This window comes from Eucalyptus grandis, chromosome 11 (genome assembly GCF_016545825.1).
Source record: "Eucalyptus grandis isolate ANBG69807.140 chromosome 11, ASM1654582v1, whole genome shotgun sequence".
In the NCBI taxonomy this organism is placed as follows: domain Eukaryota; kingdom Viridiplantae; phylum Streptophyta; class Magnoliopsida; order Myrtales; family Myrtaceae; genus Eucalyptus; species Eucalyptus grandis.
Window position 1 is genome coordinate 46,827,243 of NC_052622.1, and position 20,905 is coordinate 46,848,147.

A 20,905-nucleotide genomic window follows, 5' to 3' on the forward strand; every position below is an offset into this window, starting at 1 on the left:
CCCAAATTGAAGACTATTATCTAAATTTTTAAATTAATACCAAAAGGAATCTCCATCATTCAGCACACACTCTCTCTCTCTCTATATATTACCACCTAAATTAACAAATAAAAAATAAATGGAAACGCCATTAGAAAAGCGCAAAAAAGAAGAAGAAGCAGACTACTCAACCACACACACAACGTAGGGAAGAATTGCTACCTCCCCATGTATATTACAATCTATGGACTCGCGGGGACTGAAGAGAAATCGAGGCCACTAACTCCGGCGGAGGCGAGGCGAGGTGAGGCGAGGCGGGCTCAGCGATGGTGGGTTGCGGCCGCCCCCGCCGCTGCGGGGGGCGCAGGAGGCTTGCACTGGTAGCACTTGGCGAAGAGCCCAAACGTGTCGACCTGCCTGACGAAGTTGCTCATGCTGGCCCACCCGCCGAACCCGAATCCCACGACGAGGACCCACCCGACCACGAAGGCATTGAACACGTACATCGCAGTCCAGCTCGGCAGGAAGAAGGGCGGCTTCTCCACCGCATTCTGCAGATCACGACGGCGCGAAAGAAAGATCAGAGGCCAACCCTCAAAACCCGATGGATCAAGTATCAGCTACATCGCCATCGCACAGATAATCTCGATTCTATCACAACCAATCGCAGCTCGGAAATAACTACCAGATTCCGAACCAGGGTCTCCGGGATCTAACGTTGGTCGAAATTCTATCACTGGTGCTTCGGATGCTCCAATGAGAATTTAGTTAAGATGACCTACTCCGAGGTTGAAATTTCAAAAAGGTTGGAGACTAAGAAAAAGCTTTGACAAAAAGAGTCTGGCAACGGTCAATTTTTCGCCTAGTGGGTTTGGTTTGGGATTTGATTGATTAATGAGTTCACCAGAGGCCTCTCTCGGCCGCAGTCCAGCTCATCTAAGCAGAGAGGGACACGTAGGACGACAGTCCACCTCGTAAAATAAAAAATATTATCATTTATAACGAACTTCGTTCATGGGAAAATCAGAAAAATTCGAGATATTTTTTTTTATAAAAAAAATTCTTTGTCCTGAAAAGGACGTCCCACCTATCTAGGGTGCATTTCCTAAATGTATCCCCTCAGGTCCGTTTCTTAAATGCTCGCTTTGTACTCGTGTGGTCCCTCTCCCGCTCGATGTTCGCACTTCGATGCTGCCAGTCATGGACTTTGAGAGACCACCTAACCCTTACTCAAAGCTGGACTCTGGGTAATCTGAAGTTAATCATGACTAATCTATTCTAAAGGTCCATGCACCGTTCTTGATGAAATGATTGCGCATTGGATCGAGAATCCGAGACGAATTGGAGGGCGGTGGGACGGTTTTTGTGTTTTTACCTGGCGAGCGGAGGCCGTTCGGAAGGTGAGCATGTGGGCGAGGGAGGGGATGATGTAGACGGTGAAGCTGACCAGGAGGGCGCCGACGGCGGAGTTGATGGGGCCGAAGAAGGGGAAGATGATGGCCAGGAACCAGATGGGTATGACCACCGGCAGCCGGGCGAGCGCCCTCAGGCATAAGCTCTTCGTGTCGTGCATCCCGATCACTTTCTCCCACACGAAGTAGAGCGGCGTGCACGCGAACCCGAACGTGATGAACTGCCCAAGAAAAGCACATCAGCTAGTGCTCACATCGAAGCAATTATGTACCTACAACCTTACAATCACGAAAGATGCTGCAGACTGGCGTGTGTGTGCATGTATACCTGATGAATGAGCATTAGGATGACGGCGGCGTCGCGGAACCCGGTCTTCGGCAGGAGAGCGAAGGCGTTGGAGTGGTCGAGGAGCCGGTCGCCGAAGGCCCAGTAGACGGCGGTGGCCGACGGAATGGTAAGCGTGAAGACGTAGAGCGTGGCGATCAGATATATGTACTTAAACTTCTGGGGCTTCCACATTGCATGCATGATCTCCCTGCGAACCCAATTTTCGTTCACCATAAAAATTTCACCAACATATATATATATATATACACACTATAATAATAATAAGTCCCGTTTTATTTCAAAAAAGGACGCTTATCTTTTTACTGTTACATTCACCACCGTGGCTCGAGACCAGGACTGGGCTAAAAGACGAAGACAAATTTCCTTTTACCGCTCAGTGAAAAGGACAAAAAAAGAAAATGGAGAGAGACTAATGATTCGTGTTGGCTTAGAGCGAACCAAAAGTTGGATTTTTGCATGATTACTGACTCTCTTTTCTTCTCTTTTTTTTTCTTTGTTTTTTTTTGGGGGGAGGGAGTTGGGTTGGGGGATTTCAATTCCGGATTAGCCGGCAAAAGCTGCAAAGAGAAGCCGCGTAGAAACTATTGCATCAGAGATGGAAATTTTTTCGATTTTCTGATATAAATTTATTTTTCTTCTGGGTACCGACAGCGGATAGAATATTCGCAGTTGCCAAGATAAATAAATAAATTCAGAAATAAAATGGAGAGTGTTCTTACACAGTGACAGCATGTCCGCCGAAGGTGTAGAGTACGTTGGTGGCTCCGGTGAAGTAGAGCACCAGCTTCGACGGCGCCGTGTGCATCACCCCCTTCTCCTGCAAAAACCCCACCACAACAAAAAAAAAGAGGAAATCTCGTCTCACAACCTAATCATCATGTCCGGATTCGTTTAGCTAGCGCACAAGGGCTCGTGCGGCGGGGGCGGTGGGGGGTTTGGCGGTGGCGAACCTGGCCGTGGAGGACGGCGGCGATGGTGAGGTACCAGGCGGTGTAGGTGGTCATGCCGAGGCCGAGGAATGACCAAATCCGGTAGTTGTGGAAGGAAGGGATGAAGACGGTGGTGGCGCAGCAGGCGCCGAAGATGTAGGTCCACGTCCGCTTGTCCAGATGATCGTTGATGTAGTATATGTTGCTGCGAACATCAAGACGAGCGGTGGGGTGAAAAAGGGCGGAAAATCAGACGGAATCAGGAAAACGGCCATTTTCTCCACCGGTCTTTTTCACGCTCCTCATCCTCCTCCTCTGGGGGGGGTAGCGTGAGGGAAGAGAACAAATAAAAAAAAAGACCGAGTCATGAGTTGGTCGCTATTAGTCTTGTCAGTTTTTTTTTTTACCTGGCACAGGCGATGAGCTGAATAACGGAACCGAACAGGAGGAAAGTACAGTTGAAGGCGAGTCCCACCGCTTTCCAGTAAGGACCCAGTAATCCATCCAGCACTTCGAACCACTGCTCATCAAACCCACCGCACATACGCAGCAAACCGACGGATTCAATCGTTTGTTTATTCAGTGAAATACTGTGCAAATCGATGTCTTGTCTAATGTAGACCGTAGAAAAGAGCGACTGTAGAGTGGTGGGTGTGTTGTGTGCGGGATCGAGACCATGTCGGATCATGGATATTAATACAGAGATATAGAGAGAGAGTAGATTGGGGAAGCAGTAGGGGAGGATGTGAGCAAGAATTCATCCCGAAAAACAAGAGAAATAAGAGAGGGAGAGAGAGACCTGAATGACATGGTTCTTGAAGCTGACATTCTCTTTCTCCTTGCGGGTTCGGTACTCGATGTAGAGGACACTGATGAGGTAGGCCGTCCAGCTTCCCATGAGCCCGTAGAATATCTGGAACAGTATCCCCGACAGGATCCCCAGCTGCGAGAACGAGTACGGCAGCGTCAGCAGCACTTGCGCCACCTGATGAACAAATTTTTACACATATAATCCCAGAATTTATGGGAAAAAGATGAAGAAAACAGTGAAGAGAGCTTGCGGAAATTAATGGGTCTTCTTCGTTTACGCTTTTGGCGTGGGGGGGGTGTGTTTGGAATCGTTACCTGATTAGAGGCGCAGCTGAACCAGGCGTCCCAGGCGGATCCGCCGTGCCAGAGGATACTCTTGACGTTGAAGATGGAGGAGCCGGGGGAGCGGTCGCCCAGCTGCTTCTCGGCGCCGCCGTCTTCCTCCAGCTTGACGGCGTCATGCTCCGTCGACTCGCTCAGGTTGGAGGCCACGATGGCTTCTTCTGCTTGCTTCTGACCCAACATTGTGCGTGCGTTTCCGCGCGTCTTCGTTTCCGTTGCCCCTCTACGAAAGTTCGCGCTTCGATCTGAAGGGGGGACCAAAAGAAAAGGAGAACCAAGTCCGTCAAGACTTCAGATCCGAAGAAAACAAAGGGCTCCGAGCAAAATGAAAACTGGAAAGACCTCGAAAGAATGGATCGGGACCAAAGGAACCTAAAAAAATAAGTACCCTTTGGGTTTCGACAGGTCTCTTAGTTCGAAAACGGAGAGGAACCGAACAGAATCAACTCAGACTCGAGTCCGCTGTTGAAGAGCTCTCGTGGATTTCTATGTAGAGAGCAGCTGTCCGTATCAGCACGGCCGAAGCGAGAGGGAGGGAAGGAGGGGGCAGCGAGACTTGAATGCTCGAAATAATTGTGCGAGCTTCTTCCCCGCGGCTCCAAGGCAGGCTGCCTCTCCTTTGTCGCTCGGGTATGCGAACGAGAATTAAATGAGCCACCAATCTGCAGCAGCGGGTGCGAAAAGCGACGGCCGAAGACGGCGATCCTCGAAAGCAAAAACAAAGCCGCCCGTCTCAGTGGAACGCCAGTGGAGCGAGCCACCTCAGTACGACCTCGCAGTGTCAGGGGGGCAGGTCAGGAGGGGAGGCTCGGAGGGGAGGCTGCTGCGTGGGGAGAAGGAAAGCAAAAGAGACCACCTTTTCCAGTTTCGGCTCTCTGGCGAAACGTGCTTTATATTTATAGCAAAACAACAAAAGGGAAGCCTTACAATACTTCACAAATTACTCGTATTTCTCCTTTTTCTATTCTCTCTCTCTCTCTATCTGTGGGCTTTGAAATTCCCCTTTCTCTCTCTCTCTCTCTCTTCCCTTGGCAAAAGGATGAGAGAGAGGGACAAGAGCCCAAATGCCCCGTATGCCCCCTCACTGGGTTATTCGATTCTTGGGTCTTCGTTTGGTGAGTGAGTGAGTGAGTGAGTGAGATAGGGAGAGAGAGAGAGAGAGAGAGAGAGAAGGGAGAATTTTTGGGAGAGCTAAAAATGTGAGTGGGACGTTGTTCTCATCTAATCACTCATGGAAATGGGACCGAGTCTTCCCTTTCAAGCCCTCCTTACGGGTCCTTAAGTATCGGTAAATATTCAATGTGGTCTATTTATTTGCATAATTTTATATAATTTACGGACTAAATTGAACATCTACCAATTATTCATGAATCATATCAAACAAATTAACAAGATTCATAAACCATCCGTGTCTTGTCTTAAGAAAAAATTATCAAACGCATGGGCATTTAGCTCAAATTCACCATTCAAGTGAGTATTGCATGAGATCCACATAGTATAATGATGCATATGAATTTAGCTTACGTCAAGTTGCAAACACCCATAGAATTTTGCAACGAGTGTCTATTAGTCAATAGACAATTCTTTTTTTTCCCCTCAATTCCTATTTTTTTATTATTATTTTTTTATGATGGCATGTTAGAATGACCTAAAAATCAATTGGATCGAGGCAATAAAAAAAATAAAAATTCGGGACTTACCTCATGAAATATTGATATTGGATTAGTACAATAGAACATGGGTTCAACGCGCGGCGCGTGGCTCCCGCGACCCGCAGGCGAGTGGGGTGGTGGAGGCACGTACGAACGGATTCCTCAGCTGTGTGGGCCGTTTGATTCAACCAATCGCCGAAATTTGGAGGCCCGGGATATCATAGGATATTACCAATTAAACTAAAATTAAAAATTTTCCGGAGCCGCGTCGGTTGGGATTTCCGACGGGGCGTGGCTCGCTCCCGGAATAATAAGGTGTTGGCTCGAGCCGAGCCCTAATGATAGGGCTCGAGACACACGCTCGCACGCGTGAAAAGGACGGACACGCGCGCAATAAGAAGCGCTCTCGCACGCACGACCGAAGCCCCCACACGTACCGCGAAACACGAGCGAATGGCCTCTCGATCTTCGGACATCGAACGGCTCGGATTTTGGCCCGTCCCGGGGAGGTGGGACCCGCGCCCCACATCGCTGCTCCATTATCTCAGGAATCAAGGCCTTGTTCCTTTTTTGACCAAAACACGAAGCCCATTAAATTGTTTTTTTCCGAATTTAAAAAGAATACTTAATTAGGTCATTAGTATTCTTATGGCTTTTTTTTTTAGTTAAATGGGGAGAACCCTAGACACAATCTAGTGGATGGCGCGATTTGTTTAGTCCTATGATTTGTTTGAAGCTACGACATGCCACACATCTTGAGGGATTTAGATATTGATTCTTTATAGTGTTCATACTCGGGGCATTTGTAAAGTTGGAATTTTTGTTAGGTCGATTATCGCTATCTGTTCACGGGATAACAATGAGATGGATGGCATGTTAAAGAATTAAGCTCCAAAACTAATCGCACACTAACGATGACTAGATAAATGATTTTTTGTACATTGATGGTGGAATTGATGGCATATATTGTGGAGGTTTTACCATGAATATGTACATCGGCACTACTTAGTTCTATGACGAGGAAACCCACCCTAGTTAGGTTAATTCCAAACCCATCAAAAATCTTATTGATCTTGTGAACAAGGTGAGACATGGGCCTAAGTTGAAGTGAGTGGCCTAAATATGGAACTATTTGCATTTGGTGCTCGAAGGAATCAAGCCTGTGTAGCCTACTCCACATAAGTCATATGTTCGACACTGAGCTAACCCATGGGTGTAACCAACACTTATCATTCTAGATATTCACCTTTCTTTTTCAACATTGCAATTGAGGTATGAGTGGCCTTCACCTACTTACTAAATAATGTTAGGATTAGACACATAAATACAACAGAATAAAGAGTTAATATAAGAAAAAGAAATCAAAACACAAGATTTATCCTATTCCACCCTTAAATTAGGGCCACAACCAACAGAGGATTCCACTAAAATTAATATCTCCAAACTCTCTATTATAATTCTCAATTACAAGAGAAATAAATTGTACATACTCATTAGTTATTTATGGGTCAAAGTGTAAATTATCAATAAAATACAAGTCCAAACTATAAAAAACCTCCAGTGTCTCGAGGGTATTGTCCCCTAAGACCCCATCAGGGCTACCCATTGGGACCCTTGCTATTTCACTAGGAGCAGGATCTTTGTGCGTTTCTATCGGTAGAGAGTATAAATTACACCCTAACAAATTGTCTATCTTGATCTTCAAGAAAGCCAACTCAATATATCGTTGGAATAAGTTAGATTAAGTGAATCTCATTTTTTTTTTGTTAGTGTTATTTATTATATATTGTTAAAATTGTAATAGAGAGAATATTACTTTATATGCTCGCCATGTCGCGTACTTCACTTTGTCATTGTGATTGCCACGTGATGGGACACATGACACAACTCTACTACTTTGGCTCACATTTGACCAATAAAATTTATTCTATCACTCTGTCATTTCCAAATTTCATTTGCTTATTGAGTTTAAATTATAGAAAGTAGATCAATAAAGAAAAAATATCTCCAAATGTGATCATAAATAATATTTATTTTTTGAACATATTCATTATATCCAATGAATAAATAAGATAGTTGATCTAATTCAACAAAACTTATCCAAACCCAATCTTTCGGTCGGACCTTTCATTTCCCTGTACCACGCCCTGAGTTTCCCCAGGGGAAGGCATCGCGGGGATCCAGGTGCCCCTCAACCCATGTAGGGGTTGTGGCCAGGTAAGGCAATGGGGCCGGAATATTTTTCGAGGCCCGGATCTCGGCCTTTACCCAGACCTTCCTAGTGGTCAGAGCCTTTTAAGGACATGCTTGGGTCCGTTTTCAACAAAGCCTATCCAAACCCATGAAACTAAATTTTTTAAATTGAAAATTAACTAACCAAAACAACTAAACTTATGAAAATGAAAATATAGAAAGGTCTGTTCTAATTTTACGTGGCACTTCACTTTGCATGTCAATTACCACGAGGCATAGGTTTGCCGCTTGGCCCACGTTCGATCAATAGGTATTATTGCATTACCTTATTGCTTTGTCATCTCCAAATTTCTTTTGCTTATCGAATTTAAATTTTAAAAAATTGATAACTTCTGCCTCTTATGCTAGAGGATAAAAAATATCTTCAAATATATTCTTTAATGATAGAGTTTATTTCGAACATACCATATATATATGTTTTAGATGATTATAGTTCCCACTTCCCAAGCACACCTTTATATATAGCTTTCATGATTCAAGAAAGCCTATCGATGTAGAATTGTACATATAAAATATTAAATAAAATGTTGATAAAGATAAAGGTCACGAGCTTTAGTTTGTAGGATTGCAACTTCCTTTCTTTCTTTCTCTTTTAATATTTTATGTTGCATTTCCTATAATCACTTAAATAACTTTATCTCTCAGCTTGTCAATAGTACATGACATTATATGGCTCCTTCTTCCCCATATCAATTTTAGAATTCCTCGTTTATTTATGAAGATTATCATACAATCGCCGTCTTTACTCTTATCATCGTTCAATCCTAGGATTATGCGACTGATATTACTAATGATTCGAAATCAAGAATGCATACAAGATGATGCAAAGCGCGGGACAAGTAACTAATTACTAATAAATTTCTTTATGACAATTATAAGGATCATCAACAGTCAGGTCATTTGGGACTTTTATGAAACACGAGATCTCGTATTCGGCTCTTGCTTTTCCCAAAATAATCCTAACCTCTTCAAGGAAGACTTCCCAATGAAGGTGAAACTCAAAATTGACAAAATATAAAAATACGTAATCCTTGTTTTATCAATCAAGCAATTTTCAACTTAGGAAGGAACACAAACAAAGCTTATGGGTGACCCAGTATTGAAACCGTCAACGCAAACTCAAATCAAACTAACAAGAGCAAGAGTTTGGTAAAATGAAGGACAAAGGAACGAAAAACTTGGACGTTCTAGGGACAGTATGAGTGTCCCTCTTCATGTAAGACGTTCTAATTTTAGCCATGGAGTTTTTGGGATGTCAAATTCCACTTTCTAAGGCTTGTTCTCCAAATTCTAGATGTGTTCTCCATGGTGTGAACGTGTCCTCGACGTTTGGAGCTCCTTCACGAGTTTTGGATGTGGCTGGTATCAATTTCTAATGACACATTTGCTACTCACGGCAACCACTTCGCCACGTAGGCCAATCTATTACTACCATGTGTCGAACCACGATCTCCATCACTCTATATGTTCTAGGGACAACATTTGATAAGAATGTAATTGTTCATGCACTTTCTCAAAATTTTAACCATTTAGGCATGATGCTAGTTACTTTTGCCCCGTTATGCTAACTGCCCCCACCATGTGTATGCCAATTGCTTTTACCAAGTGTATGTCGACTGTTTCTAATGTATCGATTTTGATTCCCTCTTTGATATCAATCATTCATGCCGGATATGTCAGACCTTGGTGCCAATATTAGCTAATGCCATTCTTGCACATGCTAATCCTCTTGTTAGCCAAACCTATGCCAATCACAATCTGACTACAATAAGTCACACGACATTTATGATTATAACGTCGATCTTACTTAGTACATGTGATACCTTATGGAGTTAATGTTTTGACCAATACTTATTTTAGTCAATTTTTAGGGACCAACAACGATTCCTACTCAAGGTAAGTTTTTGAGGATCTGGTCATGTGTCAACCTTACATGTCTTAAATCTCTCCGCCCCCATCTGCAATATCTCATTCGACATCGACTAGGTCGAAGGGAAACACATGAGGTTGACACGTGACCTGCTTTGACCAGATTGAAGCAAGACATACCGAAGTATTTCCAGAAAATATGCCCGAAATCACCTGATCACGATACAACAAAAGGAATCGAGAAGCTTTCTGTATTGCCACTCTCTTCGTTATCTCGTGGCTTTCGTGCTACAGCCAGAAGCCGTCTCCAAAGGCGCACACGTGAAAAGCTCCCCCTACGCAACGCTCGTGGAGAAGTATATAATTTTTTTTGCGTCGAGTGCGGTACAGAGGCGACGACGGGTGGGTCAATGGCGCTGACCCGGAGATGGTGGCGGCCACCAGGTGGCGGTGGAGCCACCGCGGTTTGGGGGCGGAAGCGGGCGAGGCGAGGAGTCCCTGCGCGACACGTGCTGAGGTGGAGGGAGAAGCGTGTTGCTCCGATGCTTTACAAGACACCCCGCGAAGGGGGGATTTGTCGGCTGGGTGAGGGGTTCGGTATCGACGCACTCGCCCTCCTCCGAGCAATTCATTATTTCTCCCACTTCCGAAGAGAAATTTCATGCGACTTTTTCCCCGTTCGCTTTTCTTCTTTTGGAAATATAAGATTGGACATGACGTGCGCCTTGGGCCATCCCTCAAAGCAGTAAAAGAAAGATAGACCTACATTTGAAGACTTATGGACATCGCCCGCATGCAAATCCAATCAAATACAAACGTGGGTGGTGTCCACGCGTGTAGTTTGCTGATCATGTCACCGGTTGGGGGAAATTTCCTCCGGCTGGGTGTGGCGAAGTCACCGTATCTTGAATTATTTACCCTTTGAAGTTTTGGGCTGTTTCAAAAGACGCTGATTCCGATTTCAACCACCACAAATGACCGCATAATTTCGCGCCTCGGGCAAATCAATTCTTTCCTACACCCTTTTCCACCCACGATGTTGTGGTTAAGTGACTAAGCAAATTTTGACTGAGAAAGGAGCCAATTAGAGGGTCGCGACTGAAAGGTGTTGTGGAACGAAATTTAGTGAGGATCGCGAAGACTTATGGACATTGCCCACATGCAAATCCAACCAAATACAAACGTGGGTGGTGTCCACGCGTGTAGCTTGCTGATCATGTCGCCGGTTGGGGGAAATTTCCTCCGATCGGGCGTGGCGAAGTCGCCGTATCTTGAATTATCTACCCTTTGAAGTTTTGAGCTGTTTTAAAAGACGTTGATTCCAATTTCAACCAATGCAATTGACCGCATAATTTCGCGCCTCGGGCAAATCGATTCTTTCCTACGCCCTTTTCCACCCACGATGTCGTGGTTAAGTGACTAAGCAAATTTTGACTGAGAAAGGAGCCAATTAGAGGGGTCGCGACTGAAAGGTGTTGTGGAACCAAATTTAGTGGGGGGAGTAATGATGAGGGAGTGAAGATGGGGTTTCTTTGAGGCCACAAAAAAGGGATCAAAGTTCGGAGAATGTTCCCATCCCTGCCCCTCCCTTGGGCCCCACTCCCCCCAAAGAAATCTCGGGCCCACGAAGAATTTCAGGGCCCATTACCACCACCACCACCACCACTCCCCATCATCCGATCATCGTGAGCTCCTCCTCCTCCTCCTCAAAATTCCTAAATATCCCATTCTCCCAAATTATGCGTTTTTTTTTTTTTTTTTTTTTAATTTCATGAGGCTTTCGGTATGCCCGGATTTTCCTAGAAATTCGAAAGAAGATACGATGATTCGATTTGGAAAATTGTAACAGCTTTAAGTGGCACAGTTTATGTTTTTGGACAGGAAAATAGTGGTTCGATTTCCGAAAAACTTGAAATGAGTTTGGATATTATAGTTTAGATTTGGTCATGGGAATTTGAAATGTCCTAGGGATCGAGATAGAATCTAATTTAAAAAAGGAAAAAGCTACATAGAGAAAACCCACTCAAACTCATGACCCGCAGCCCCACTGCATCCGGCTACTGTTTGCAATTTTTCCATCCTTAAAACATGGAAACACCGAAAATAAAATACTAAAGATTGCATCGGTAGCCATAATTTCGATCAGTTTCCACTGTCGAAAAATCAATTATGTAACATTATTGAGATGGCGCCTTGCATGCTGAAAGCAATTGATTGCAGAGTGGAGAGAACCCATCGCGACGCACTCCGCGACAGAACATCATATAATTGAGACTTCTGCTCCTAGTTTCATATATTTGATTTTCATTAAATTTACCAATTACAAGGGTAGTCTTTATGAATAAATTAGAATTTAATCCAAACTCGTCATCGTTTCGCAGTAGACATGAGTTTTTTGGTCGTTTACTTTCTTTTTTTTTCCCGGAAAAGGTTTAGTTAATTACCCTCGATTATATGTATCAAAAAGCATGATATTCATACAAGTCGAAGATAAAGTAACGATTCTCATTAGTAACTGACTAATATATTAATGCGTTTCTTCTAGCAAAAAGCATAACGATGATATGTACAAAGTGCACGGAAAAGGGAAAGGAAGTGTTACGGTAGAGAATGGATATTACTATGAATAACCTCTAATTAATAACATCGGAACGCGTCATTTGATAAATAAAATTGGTGATAAAATCTTTCCATGTAATGAGATTAATCGAGTTGAAAATTGAAATATCTATAAAGTAAAGTTAAAGGTTCGCTTTCGGGTTTCCTTAATCTACCCCCATTTAAAGACTAGGAAGTTAAAAAAAAGAGGGGGGCTCATAATTAGGCGCGATCATTTTCAGAGCAGATCAGATCCTGACCTAGAATTTCATATTAATTGCCTTAGAAGTTGATTTTCTAGGCTGGTTAGTGGTTACATCCATCAATTTTACATCGATAGTCTTCAATTTAACGTAAAATTTAACGTAATTTGCACCCATTAAAAGCTGAAGATGAATCCATCATATCCCATCATAATACTTGTTACGGCTGGAATCGAATGAGATGATGTCGATATTACACAGTTTGATTTAAGTAATAAAGTAGCTATTACTTGCTTGGTTTGAAAATTACCATAATACGAAAATATCAGTAAATTATCGAAGATGCCATCACTGTAAGATTAAATAATAATTATATTGGTGTAATAATTATATCTCGTAATTTTTTATTACAATTGATTTCAATAAAGTATGAACCAATTGATAATCATCTCAATTGTTATATAACGAATAATAATTGATTGCATAATTCATATTTTATTGTTTTGCTATGTAATTGACAGCAACAAATGAACTAGATAATAATATGTCAAAAGTTATTTTATGGTTAATATAAAGGTAACATAACATACTATCTATTTAGTAGTCAACGACTGATTTCACTATTCACAATCGTGTGATGTTAGATTAGTTATATTTCTACGTTATTAATCCTCCACGGCATAGTTGGTTGGTTACAAATCATTACTGCTATTGCACTCTGAGTTGCAAGTGAGACAACTTACTAATTGATCTCTGGCCCACTCCAAATGGTTATCACTTGAGAACCCCTTTTGAAAATTTAATTCCTATAACTTAACTTGGAGTAGTTAACCATAGTGACTCATGACGAACTTAGCCCAATTTGATGAGGGCCAGCTTCAAGGACAGCGATGTCGAAGAGTCGAATAACGAAAATCACGGGTTTCTACAGGGCGACACTACAGATGACATCAATGCTTTAAAGTCAGAAGTCCATGACCCTTCTTTGATGTGTTTAAAACAGTCATATTCATAGTCTCGACAAATGCCGTCCATGATTTTAAGTCTCAAAGAGTCACCAAGATTTGTTGTTATTCGACACATGTGAACACGATGGTAGCATAATGGGATTAAAAAAAGAAAAATGGTCTTTCACTATAGTTTTACTGACCCTATAGAGGAGAATATTACGCTTCAATAATTGATGACAAATGACTGGACGGATAAAGGGGGTATTCGGATAAGAGAACCTGTGCTTCAAATCTGATAATTGATGCATCATGAGGCCCCCATCTCATTAAATTTTCTCTCTTTCGTACCAAACTGTCTAGTCATGTGTCCCTACCCAACACGACGCCCAAAAGTAGTCCTATCCTCACTAAGCTATAAATGGCTACTTACCAGAATGCCTCCTCTTAAATTATGGAATTTCACTATCTCTCTCTCTTTCTTACTATTATTATTATTATTATTTTGGCATTGGAATATTTATGTGGTCTTACCTAGGGATGCTTTTTAATGTTCTGCCTCTTTCTTGTGATGCTTTTGGGGCCAAAAATCGAATTAAGGAAGATGCTTGGTCCTTGATTCACTTTATTGTTGTTATTCCAATAGTGTGGTCGAACTTGATCTCGAAAGATGACTCATTGTTTTTCTTTTCCCGTGTTAGAAGCTGGACTACTCTGGAAAATGGGAAAAATACAAACAAAACATTCATCACTTTTCACTAAAATGCCACTTGCACATATCTATTTTCAAAAGTACATTTCACTTAGCTATAAACAATACCCTCAATGTCTCTACCACCCACCACCTCTACCTTCTATCGTGCCCAGCCACTCCAATTGCTGTCCCTCCTTGTGAAGTCTCCAAATGATGTTGCCATCACCGTCCTTCTTATTGGGAGCAAGCAGTTGAACTCACATTCGCTCAAAAGTTTAAATTAAAGAGTTATAAGTTAATTATAATATATTAATTGCTCCACACCACATCAAATCTTCGATGTGGGACTTCTCTTAACATAATTCACATATGTATATTGACAATCCCCTCCTCACATATAAGCTCGGTTTAATTTTGCTTTCATCTCACTCTAAATATTGTTATGCATTGGGATCTTAACTTGAATCTTTGTCAACAATCAACTTCATCCCTAGTCTCTTTCTCCAGACCAAATAATGAAATTTATTAGCCTACATTGCTACACCACAATGTCAGTGCCCAAAAATTGCGTTGTGCCAATCAATCATCGGCTTTTATATCATCTGTTGGGAGCTCGTGGTAATCGTCTAATGCCTTCATCCAGGGATATCGCCAAGTCCGAGCCCATTAATATATTTAGTTGTATCTACCTCTACTTAAGAGATTAAGCCAATGAGATATTAGTCGATTAGAATATATTAACTACTCCATACTACACTAATTCTTTGATGTGAGACTTATCTAACGTAACTCATACATGATATGTAAACTCAGTGTTAGGTTTGTTCCTCCCCAATTCAAGTATCCTTATACACCAACATATCTCAACTTGAATCTTCAATATCCACTTTCAATCCTAATCTCTCCATATAGACCGAACCATGGAGGTTGCCATTATGATTGTGATACTATTCACAACACCCACAGCCTAGAATGAAACACCAATACATATTGAGAGTGTCTACCAATCAACAATCGATTTTGATACCTTTAGTTGAAAGTGTGCAGTGGAAGCTCGATACCTTCACTAGATTCCTTCTTCAAATAAATTTCTTTCAAACTTTATAAATAGAATTCAATTATTCTTCATTTGAAAGCAAATTACACAACATCTCTAAGTTTACCGGTTCAAGGGAAAGTTTGATTGACTCATGTTTACATAGTGCTAGTACAAATAGGTTCGAGTGTTGTATCTTGGGAGGTATAGTTCGTGAATTTGCAAAGTATTGTTAGTAGGAATTAATCAACCTAAGGAGATTTAGTAAACCGTACCTCATTTTCTATTTGATTTTGTTATAATTTTATAGCAATCAAATAAGTTTATAAGTTATCCCTTTCTTAGATTGTTTAATTTTACTAATTGCAAAAAACAATATTGTATTGGAGTGTCTATTTGGTACAACTTTCTCAGAACAGTTTCAGTTGTGAAAATGGATGCTACAACTTTTTATGGGGTGTTTGGCAATCACCTCATGATAGCAGTACCTCTATAGTTACAATAGTTTCCAACAGCTTTTATGAAATTGCTGCACCTAGTTCTTAGATTCTACAACTTTACAACATGTGCTAGTATTACAAAATACAAAAGTCACGGTACTTTACAGTGCACCTACGTCCTAGCGCAATTATAGTTTGGCGACATCTATATCAAATGGGTTTTTAGTCTTTTCAAGACTAGTATAACGTCTATTTCGACTAGAATTACGGTTGACAATTTGAGGAGAATTATCAGTGAATTGAGAAGACTTAGTGCAGGAATTTTGGATGTACTAGCTGTTGATTCTTCGGCTAATCGGTTGATGATTTGAGGGGAATTAGCAGTGAATTGAGAAGACTTGGTGCAGGAATTTTGGATGTACTAGCTGTTGATTCTTCGGCTAATTGCTGTGCAATACTTTTTCATAGAGATGGCCTTGCACGCTACACGCCATCGTCATCGTGCCTATCATTGACCTAAATTCTCCTTCAAGATTACCTCTTTTTTAAAGATTCCTCGACAGAGAACTTTTCGTTTCGTGTATAACAATCTTTCATTTTTCAAAGGAAATATTAATTTCCCCATTTTTGATGTGCCTGACCTACCTAATTATATGAAGATCCCTATTTTATAATGTCAAGCTATAATGATAATACGGACGAATATAGTTATATGTGAGCACAGGCACCAACTAACAAAAAGACTACACTGCTGTTTGAGTGGAATGCAAAAGGTGAAGCTTGTGGGTTTCCCCTGAAAATCTTGTTTGAAAGGATTGTCATGCCATGGTTTGGATAAGCTAGTGCACAAAAAAATTTCGGCACTAAATAGATAAGTTTAAAGATAATTAAGGTGGCGCAAAAGGGAAGTTTGTGACCCTACACTCACGTCAATCTTCCCCCTTTGTTTTCTTTCGAATCTCAACTCAATTTCTGGAAATGATATAAATAAAGAGAGCATAATTACAATAAAATAAATGCCTGAAAAAATAGGAAGTAGATTTTAGATGTGCTTAGAATTATAAGATATAACTAATTATAGAGAGATTGGTTTATGAAATTGATATTGAAAACGTTTGACAATCTCTACGCAACTAATTAAAACTTGAGCCACGTTGAGACTTTTACAATGCATCGCCTCATCTTGTAAGTCGGTATCCGAATATCTAGAACGATTCATATTCCTCTTGGGCGATATTGATCGAGAATGATGACATGCAAAGCAAAAGCAAATCTCTTTGTGTCATGATTGTTATTTAAATATAGGAGCAACATTTAAAATGTTTAGGGTGCAATTAGTGCAATTAAAATGTTTAGAACTAAATTTACAAAAGTATAATAGATTTACAACTTTTTGGACAATTTTCTCAAAAAAGGCTATCATTTGTTATCTCCACGCGCTAGAATATTAATGTGGGATTTTAGTGCTCAAATTCACAGGCGTGTTTTATATTGATGATTATTAGGCGCACAAATCGTCAAAAAATTAGCAGTTAAAATTAAATTATTTGGAATCATTATCTCTGGCAATCCTTATGCTGGAATAATGTTGTCGGTACATAATCCTTATCAAGTTCAACAGCACGTTTTACATTAACTACCGACGTAGAGTGTAAACTTGTCACGCAATTACTGGTCGAAACCAAATTATTGCCAAGCTAAAATATTCGAGTCCCACTTTTTTAAATTGGTGATAGTAATCATAAATAAATAAATAAATAAATAAATAAATAAATAAATAAAAAAAAAAAAAAAAAAACATGTAATAGGGCGATGGAGAAGCATCTTCTTGTGGTACAAAGAACAAGAAACCTAACATGGAATTTTCGGGCCCGAGAAGTAAGTCGAATGCTATGAACATGGAAAGAAAAACAAGAACATGGAAGGTCCCAGTTGACCTGGAACAGTCCCAACTTAGCGACCCTTGTGATCTACGGTGTGGAAGCAGCTGGAACCCTCGCGGCATTATTAGTCATCATCGATGATATGCCCTAGAACTAGGAAGAAGAAAACTCCAACCTGGTGCCGTCCCATCTCCATGATCTTCTTCCCGTTCGGTGCGTTGGGCACCCGTGGAGAGAAGCCATTGAGTCCTTCAATTTCACCGAAAGAGTTGCTCAGATTGATTGCGACAAGAACGGGCTATGAAAACCCAATACTTTTATCTAGAGAGATCGTTATAGGAGGGTCTAAGTCCGAGCTTATCGATATATCCAACTAAAATTACATCTTTTGACAAAATTGTCAATTGTATCCTTCCGACCAATTTTGCCTAATTTGGTTTTAAATCTTTGATTTTGTTAATTTTAAACATTTTCATAATTTGCTAATTATGTCCTCCTAACCACTTCTGATCGCAAATTGAAAACATGAACGTTAGTTGTTTTAGGTGGCACAACTAATACTATGGATAATTTTTATAATTTTTTTATTTTTTATATTATTTTATTTCTTTTCCTTTTTTCATTGTGGCTGACAAGGCTATCTTGCTCGCCATGAAGGCCTTGCCCACAACCGGCGAGGTCACTGGTGAGGGTGCAAAGAGCCCTTGCTAGTGGCCAATAAGGGCTTGTAGGCCTAGGGAAGGTCTTCAACAGTCTTCCCTAGCTAAAATGAAAAATAAAATATTTTATTTTTAAAAATTTAAAAAATTATTTATGTCGTGACTCGGTTATGTCGTCACATAATACGTCCACATTGATTTCCGGTCAAAATTAATTAGAAAGACTCAATTGATAAATTATTTAAAGGTTTATGAATAAATTAATTAAATTAAAAAACTTAGGTGGGAATTGACATAAACACAATAATTTCAAATACCTCTCTGATAATTTTTCCTAAACTTTTATAATACCTTGCTCACTAAGCCCCAAACTTTTACTAGCACATGAACCATATGGCACGTGGCATCTTTCTCTACTTCCGCCGAAAGATAGATTTTGATTCGCCACTCCTACTTTCTCTCCACTATACTTCTTTTCATTTTGACTTTTTAGGTCCAAAACAGCGCGATGAGAAAAACTTTCTTTCCACCTCACATTCGTTCCACTTACTTTCGCTCCTTTTGTTTTTTCCTTTCCTCCCAAAAACGCAAAACTTCGATTCTTCTTATGAGATAGCTTTTCCTAATTACGTTATCTTAAGGCTTATTACCTCAAAAAAAAACAAGAGTAAATTCCGCTAATGGTTATCGAATATGGTACATTTCTCGATTAGATTACTTGAATCTCTTTTACTAATTGAATACACTGAATGCCGATGGCACTTTAGCATTTTTTCCAGTTGTGTTTCTTTATCGAAACCTATGCGATGTCCCATGGCCAGACTATAAATGGTATTGATGTGATGCCACTTAATCAATAAACTAATCGTTATGCCATCCCAACAAAATTGATGATTACATCGAAACATAAAGTAAGTTTCAAAAAATAAAGCACGAATTGTTGGAATCCTTCGGTTCCCTCAGAAATAGTGCGGGGAGAGTCGCACATGCTCGCTAGCCCTCGCCTGAGCTTCTCTCGCTCGTGCCCCGACTCCCTACCTCTCTTGTTTCTTTTATTTTGCGTGTGGTTCTTTTCTCATATTTGTTGAAATGGCACCTCTATGGCCCTACAATCAGCATTATGGGTACGCAAAAGATTACATTGATATGGATCGATTAACGAAAAAAATCGAAATCGAGAGCATTTCGTTCAATGACGTGCTCGCTGCCAAATGCACCATACTTTACTGATCATCTTCCCAAGATTACCCAAGTATAATGTTGACGTTGTTCCCTAGGCGCCACGCTACGCGACATCCGCTTACCTACTCCCCCAATCTGAAATTGTAAACAACGCTGAAGTTGACAATTACCTTAAAAGAGATCAGCACTCAAATGGCTGAAGCATGATGATGCCGACTTATGGAGGTCATATGGTGGTAATTTCAATCAATTTGACAATCCCAACCTTCGGCATTTTATCCATATACACATACACATGTATTGTCAAAGTCACGGGCATCCAATGGACGACATCTACTCCATATCCCGAGAAGAAGACATTATAATTATCATAATTTTCATACAATACTTATTTGAGTATCATAATTTTTTTGATCATATAAGTATAATAATTTATGCATCTTGCTGACTTGAGTATTATTATTATTATTATTATTATTATTATTATTTTCGATCATTTGAGCATCATGATTTTTTGATAACGTTCACCACAAGCACTATGCCATGTCGGATTTTCAGCATTTTGATGAATATTTTTTAAACATTTTGACACTTTAGCGATTGATTAAAAGTTATGACATTTAAGTGAACGTCGTACGAAAATTATAATGCTTATGATATTTTTATCACCGTGATATGTAAAAGTTGCGGGTGATTGTTAGGAGGGGTAGATAGAAGGTGAATTGCCTGGCTTTAAAGATGCATGGACAGGTGATCGATGTCCGGCTTTGCTTCGTCACCAACTCGTGTACCTCTCCCTCAATAACACATGAGAGAGAGAGAGAGAGTCTGGCATAATGCGATTGACGGGGGCCTCCTCGGAGGCCAGGAAAGGATGCAGTGTCCAGCAAGCTTCGGACGCCTTTTCTTTTTGACAGCATCGGTCAGAGGGGTGTCGCGCCGAGGCTCGTCTTCCCATGCCTTCGAAACAAAGAAAATATGTGGGTCAAAAAGCCAAGGGCCTCTCTCCGCACGACATGCATGCAATGCGATGCATTCTTCCCGATCCAATCTTGTCAGCCTTAAAGAAAGGACAGCCTAAATTCAATTATTTCTCATCTTGGTCACGTTAGGATGACCGCAGGACGCACGGCGTATAGGGCAGAATCAGATCCTCCTTTAAGAACTTTCCTCCTCGTCGAGCGATGGGGGGCCACGCGGGAAAAGTGCCAACATCTTAGCTTCAACCGTTGGTCAAGAAAGCGTCTTGATCCGAATTTCATCCATATATTTGGTTAGATCCCCTTTATTCAAAAATATAAGTCAATATATTATGATAAAATCAACGTATATTTAATTATTCGTACACTATCGAATTTCCAATGTGAGATTTTTTCTGTTTAATATACTTTTCAGACATACATTCAAATAAATCTTCCCTTAGGGCATGAGTCTTGTATATCCTACTCCTCTTAATTCGGTTTCCCTTCCACACCATCATGTCTCAAGTAAAATCTCTATCTTGATTTGGGCAAGTTTGGCAAGGATTGCCCTAGAGACTCCTCCTTGATCTCCTTAGTCCAACCAAGTTTGACAGAAACAATTCATTAGCCATTCGCCTTGGGAGTTGCATTCGAGATTCGTTCTTCGAGATAGTCACCAAACACCCGGGAGGGAGACGTTGGGAGA

General features: G+C 40.9%; 1 protein-coding gene across 1 annotated transcript; it reads right to left on the reverse strand.

Moving 5' to 3' along the window:
- LOC104426386 (auxin transporter-like protein 4) lies at window positions 1-4,785 on the reverse strand. The gene is made up of 9 exons (XM_010039416.3): window positions 4,210-4,785; window positions 3,795-4,066; window positions 3,469-3,654; window positions 3,077-3,189; window positions 2,691-2,874; window positions 2,460-2,557; window positions 1,720-1,927; window positions 1,355-1,612; window positions 1-530 (listed from the first exon to the last, which is right to left on the reverse strand). Exons 2-9 carry the CDS (start codon window positions 4,002-4,004, stop codon window positions 300-302), a joined length of 1,488 nt encoding a protein of 495 aa, XP_010037718.2. The 5' UTR covers window positions 4,005-4,066; window positions 4,210-4,785; the 3' UTR covers window positions 1-299.
- Window positions 4,786-20,905: the final 16,120 nt, after the last annotated feature.